General features: G+C 35.3%; 1 protein-coding gene across 4 annotated transcripts in view; it reads left to right on the top strand.

Annotated features, from left to right (window-relative positions):
- Window positions 1–6,255, top strand: part of ANGPT1 (angiopoietin 1) — a 249,051-nt gene that overhangs the window by 210,218 nt on the left and 32,578 nt on the right. For all 4 annotated transcript variants that reach the window (XM_011369452.2, XM_023536147.1, XM_011369453.2 and 1 more), the window contains exon 7: window positions 2,314–2,480. In XM_011369452.2, the coding sequence (XP_011367754.1) occupies window positions 2,314–2,480 (167 nt within the window). The remainder of the gene's footprint in view (window positions 1–2,313; window positions 2,481–6,255) is intronic.

Here is a 6,255-nt window from a genome sequence, read left to right as displayed (position 1 = left end):
TTAATGTAGAGAAAACCTTTATGAATGAATACTTCTATTAACCAGAATGTTTCTTTCTGAAACATCAGAGTATCTCCTGTTATTACTGGAGGTTGTGTCTTGCAAAATTAATGTGCACAAGACAGATTGGGAGCTTGCTCCAATGAAGATTCATTGGGTTGGCTCTCAGATATTTTAATTCATGTGGAGCCAGGATTTTTTTTTTTTCCAATCAGAGCTCCAGTGATTATGAGCACTTTAAGAAATACTTAAAGCTGGGTTCTTTAAGAAACGCTTCCCTGAAACTCAACCAAATTACCTACAAGTATTACGTTCTAAGGTTACTTCTCTGTCATTACAAATTGCTATAGTTTTCATTTTCTTTCTTCCTTCCTTTCCTTCTTTCCTTCTTTCCTTCCTTCCTTCCTTCCTTCTTTTTTCTTTGAACTTCAACAGAACATATGGAATTCCCAGTATATGCCAGCATTCCACTAGTCTTTGAGGATTCACAAATACAGCACAGTTCTCTCCTCAAGGAGCTCATAGTCTGGTCAGTAAGACGAACATGTAGATCGAGAATTACCTCGAACTTCAAGCATTACCGAAGAATCCTTCTGTGAGGCAGTTGTGAATATACAAAATCTAGGATGCCAGCAGTTTCTTAGAGTTCTTTATTTTCCTGTCACTAACATCTCCGATGTTAAGAATTGGCTTTCTTTGGGATACAACTTTTTTTTTTCTCCCACAAAGAAACTATTTTGAACACTTAACAACCGTGACTGGAGTTGCCCTAACGCGAACAATAGAGCAGTATTGAGATTCAGGTGCAGAGCAGCCAACTAGGTTCACTCACTAGGTCTTCTGCCTTGAAATGCAAATCCATGCCGGTGAAGCATTTACATGATTATAGTTCTGGATTTACAGGTTTGCTAATTGGTATTTAAAAATGAGAATGTTATGAACATAGAGAATGTTATGAACATCTATCTTTTCAAATTAGTGTTTTGGATTTCTTTGGATAAATATACAGAAATGGAATTGCTGGGTCATATGGTAGTTTTATATTTAATTTTTTGAGGAATCTCCATATTGTTTTCCATAGTGGCTGCACTAATTTACAATCCCACAAACAGTGCATGATGGTTCCCTTTTCTCCACATCCTTACCAATTCTTGTTGTTTGTTGATTTATTGAAGACGGCCATCACATTGCAGTTTTAATTTGCATTTCCCTGATGATTAGTGATATTGAGCTTCTTCTCTTTTTTTTTTGTATGTCTGTTAGCCATCTGTATGTCCTCTTTGCAGAAATGTCTATTCAGATCTTCTGCCCGTTTCTTAATTTTTCTTGAGATTATTAAGTTGTGTGAGTCCCTTATATACGTTGGATATTTAAGCCCCTATCAGATATATTATTGGCAAATATCTTCTGAAATAAATCAGACAGAGAAAGACAAATACCACATGATTTCGTTTATATGTGGAATCTAAAAAATAAAATAGATGGACAAACAAAACAGAAACAAGCTACGGATACAGAGAACAAATTGATAGTCGCCAAATAGGAGGGGTAAAAAAGGGGAAGGGGGTTAAGAAGTAGAAATTGCCAGTTATAAAAAGAGTCATGAGGAAGTAAAGTACAGCATAGGGAATATATTCAATAATGTTGTAATAATTATATATGCTATCAGATGGGTACTCGACTTATTGGGTTCATCGCTTAGTAAGGTATATAAATGTCTAATCACTATGAAACTAAACACCTGAAACTAATATAATATTGTAATGTCAATTGTAATTAAAAAGTAAATTTTTTAAAAATGAAAATGTTAAAGCTAGAAAAGCCAAAGAGCTAATAATCTGTTTAAGTTATTATCTGAGCATAATTTGACTTCTAAATAATAATGGAAACACAAACAATAATATCATTAAGTAATTTGCCCGATACTATGCTGATACTATTCATTGGAAAATATTTAAATTATATTCAAAATATTTCATTACCTAGAATTTTACAAAAAATTTCAAAAGCTACCTGTGATAGAGGAATGTTCGCTGGTTAAAGCTGTTGATCAGATTCACTTATCCAAAAACATTTCATCTACACAGATGTGAAAATCAGGTTTTACTGTAATGAGAATTAGATGTAAGCCTCAATGCAGGGAGACACAGCAGAAAAATATTGAGAAAATAATTGAAAAAAAGTATATAAAAATAGGAAGGAAATACCTTTACTTTTAAAAATGTTTTATTATTATTTGGAACATTGTTTAATATTGAACATGAAAAGAATTTATCTCTGAAGTAACAGCTGCATCTCTGTCTTCTTTCACAGGGTTTTGGAAACCCTTCTGGTGAATATTGGCTGGGGAATGAGTTTATTTTCGCCATAACTAGTCAGAGGCAGTACACACTGAGAATCGAGTTAATGGACTGGGAAGGAAACCGAGCCTATTCACAATATGACAGATTCCACATAGGAAATGAAAAACAAAACTACAGGTAAGTCCTCCTTCCATGTAGTGCTCAACTACCTTGGGCCTAGGCACGTAATAGTTTTAGTGGAAAAGTTTATAAAAAAGAAATGACGAAAGCCAGCCTTCAAATTGAAAATCAGTTTGTCTAGACCTTTTAGAAAGAGATATAAAATACCCTGTAAAGACTTCTTAAAAGCTTTAAGTATCAATTATTACAGACAGATTGACTTGATGTTGGCTCAAAGTCCAGAAGATAGGGAATTACGTCAAACACAAAATTATCATTGTTGCTGTTGGATTTTTATTTTTGTTATTATTATGAAGAAATAGTGGATTCATACATATAAAGCCGATGACAGACAATTGACTCAAACTCAGTGGCTTGAAATAAGTACTCCTATCAAAATATTTCCTACTTATACTTACTTTATTTGCCTTTCTTAAATTATTATTTTCCACATTATCTTGAAGGTAATAAAAGATGGGTAAAATTCTACATTTTTGAATGATTGACATAAAAGTTAAGGTGAGGCATAATTTAGAACGTTTTGGTAAATAATGTAAAAGACATAAATAAATCCAAATAATGGCAACAGTATAAACAAAACATCATTGCAGATGTAAAAATAGACACTCTCTTTACTTAATTGTAAACATCTCTGATTTTTTTTCAATGAGCAGCTTACGTTAAAAATGGCTAAGCAAGTAATATGGCGTGGTAAATTCATTTCACGCTTACTGTGTTACTCCTGTGTTCCAGGAACTCTACTGTGCACTAGTGATTTTGCAGGCAGTGATGAGATCTCTGGTCCCTGAGACCTCACAGTCCAGTTTTGTTGCTAACTAGGCCACTAAACATCTGGTTGGCATTCCATGAGAATAGGAAATACATTTTAGTTACTTTTATATCACTACCTGTTGATGCAATACCTGGCACACAGCAGGTCTTACTAACTGTGTGTGCCTCAGTTTCATAATCAGTAAATTATAGTGGCAATAATTTTAAACTCTCAATAGTGTGGCTACTCTATATCGGTAATGGAAACACAATTGTGTGCATTAAAAGATTAGCACATTGCTGCAAGGAAAATGCGGTGACAGTAACAAAAGCCTTCTGGTTTTTCTTTTTTTCCAACCTGTGTGGCCATCTCCTCATAGTCAACTGTTTTGGCTGCTTATTTGTCTTTTTGATATATACCAGTCTTTAGGACTTTAAATCTACAACTTTTTCATGAACACATTCCATTTTATTTTAGTGGGTTATGTATGGGATTGGATCCTTGGAGACATAATAATCATTTTCTTAACAAACAGTGATGATGTCACCACAACAGAGAATGAGAAATAGATCTAAAGAGTTCATAGTCTCATGGGGTGGGGGTAGGGGCATGAGGTTGTACATAATGGCAACTCAAGAAACCAAAGAAGAGACATTTATAAAATGCAATGGAGTGTAAGAAGAAATGTTTCCAAGGAGGTCAATATTTTGAGAGTTTTATAACAAGAAAAACCACTGTAAAACATCAGGGGTACTCTTATGTAAATGTTTTGACCTGAAACTTGAAACTATATGAAACTTGGCTAATATCAGACAGCCTGACAATAGGACTAGCAAATAATTAGTCTAGTCTTTTTCTAGGCTCCTGAAGAATTTTCTTTGGTTTCTTTCCAAAATGTCCCTCAGTTCTTGTGTGTGTGTGTGTGTGTGTGTGTGTGTGCACGCGTGTGCCCGCACGCATGCATGCATGTGTTTGCGAGGGTAGAATGGTATTAAGGGGACAAAGAGTGTTTGGGCAGGTTTAGGAGGATTGCGGGCATCTGAGGTAGACTTCAGGGTGCGTGATATAAATATCGTTCTGGCATCTATGTAAGGAAGGAGCGCTTGCTCCGCCACCGTGGTGCCCACTGCTCTCACTGAGCATTTCCTGTTCCTTCAACATCTGTGTAACTCTGATCTTCACCCATATGATGCAGATCTGTTATCAAAAAGTAAGTCTCCCAGCTAGAGTGGGCATATACCCTTCGATCCCATTTTTCTTTCTTGAGAGTACTTTGAACCTTGATAATCAGAACTGTAAATCCAGAAGGAACTTAATAATTTAATTCTAAACTTTTGGCTTTAATGAAAACAAAGCTGAGGTCCAGAAATAGGCAATATTTAGCCCAAGGAGGGAGAAAGACTTAAATAGAGAATGTTTGATTCCTACCTGGTTCGGTGTGGTTTCTACTCAATAATGCTGCTGCAATAATGGTAGTGACTCTGGGCCTCTTCCCTGCCAAGATCCAGAAGAAAATAGTTCTGTCATCATCGCCTTCTCATGCAGTTAAGTATTAAGACTCATGTTGGCATCGAATGGGAAATTAGAACTCATTAAAACATGATGCTTAGTGAAAGCTTAGTTAAAATAATCATACTATGAAATGGTGTTATTCACTCTTTCAAAGAAAAGCAAACAGAAGCTTGGAAAGGGAAGCTACCCTGGTGACTTCCCCCTCCACCTGTGTCATCACTCGCTCATGCCAGGTCTGATTCAGTAGCGCCGCACGCGGCTCGCAGTTACAACTCCAGATGTCCCGCTTTGCCTCCGTGTGCTTCTCCTCCACTCACTGCTCTTCCCTCTTAATTAGGATGCCTCGTTGTGATACATTGTTAAAAGTATTAATGCTGACATTCGTATAGTATTTTATAATCTATGAAATGATTTTTAACACTTTAATCATTTAGTCCTGACAGTGACTTTTTCAGGTAGGTATTATTAGACACATTTTAAAGATTAAGAAACTGAGACTTTGATCAACTGATCTGCTCAAATCCAACTAAATTCCAACTAAAATCAAAACTATGGGATTCATGCTAGATTTTTGTTTTATACTTTTTCTTCTTTCAAGTCATATTCAGAAGTTCTTTGAGAGTTTTATTTTTAATATTCTATCTTAACAGAAATTGCATTTTAAAACTCTTGCTATAGCTGTGCCATATGTATAAAACTAATTTTAAAAATCTTTCTCATGCTCTAGACACATATTGATTAAAAGTAAGTGTTGTGGATGGATAGATAAACTTACAAACGTATATGTAATGCACATATTTTCTTTTTATCCTCTAAGGAAATTCCAAATGACTTTCTCAGATAGAAAATAAAATCTATAGAACCCAGGAGAATATAAATAAGAAAAAACAATAATGTAAGAGTGTCATGATGAACACATCATCTGAAATAACATGCATTCAATGTGAAATAGTAAATATTTCCTCTAAAGAGTTAGTATTATCCAGATTCTCGTCATCTAACACCTGGACTACTATTATAAAAGCCTGCCTACCTCCAATCTTGATACTCTCAAATATATCTCCACACTATTGTGGGATGGTTTTTCTAAAACAATCTGACTTGGTCTTCGTTCTTCATTTGTTTCCACAATGTTCAAATATCTATAGGTTAAAGCCTTTCGCTTAAAACTCTTCATGACCTGGCTGCTACCTACATATTCAGCTATTTCTATTAGACTCTCCCCTTAATCTCACCCAACCAGATACTTCCTCATTATAATTATGTTCCATTAATTACTTACAATTTTCTTAAACCTTCCATGCCTTCGTTTATGTCATATCCTTACTCTACACACATAAACCCAAATTTGGATAAATTTTCTAAATCTTTAAGAGTCTCCTTTATTCCAGGAAGTCTTCCCTGATACTTGCTATGGGAAATACTATGTTGTGCTGACTCATGGCCCCCTTCAGAGCCGAAGTACTCCTTCCCCCACCTGCTGGAAATGTTGCTGGCTAATGACTTGTT

The sequence above is a fragment of the Pteropus vampyrus genome, unplaced genomic scaffold (assembly GCF_000151845.1).
Source record: "Pteropus vampyrus isolate Shadow unplaced genomic scaffold, Pvam_2.0 Scaffold149, whole genome shotgun sequence".
NCBI lineage: Eukaryota > Metazoa > Chordata > Mammalia > Chiroptera > Pteropodidae > Pteropus > Pteropus vampyrus.
Note: the sequence above shows the minus strand (reverse complement) of the source record. Positions and strands in the feature narration are given on the sequence as shown.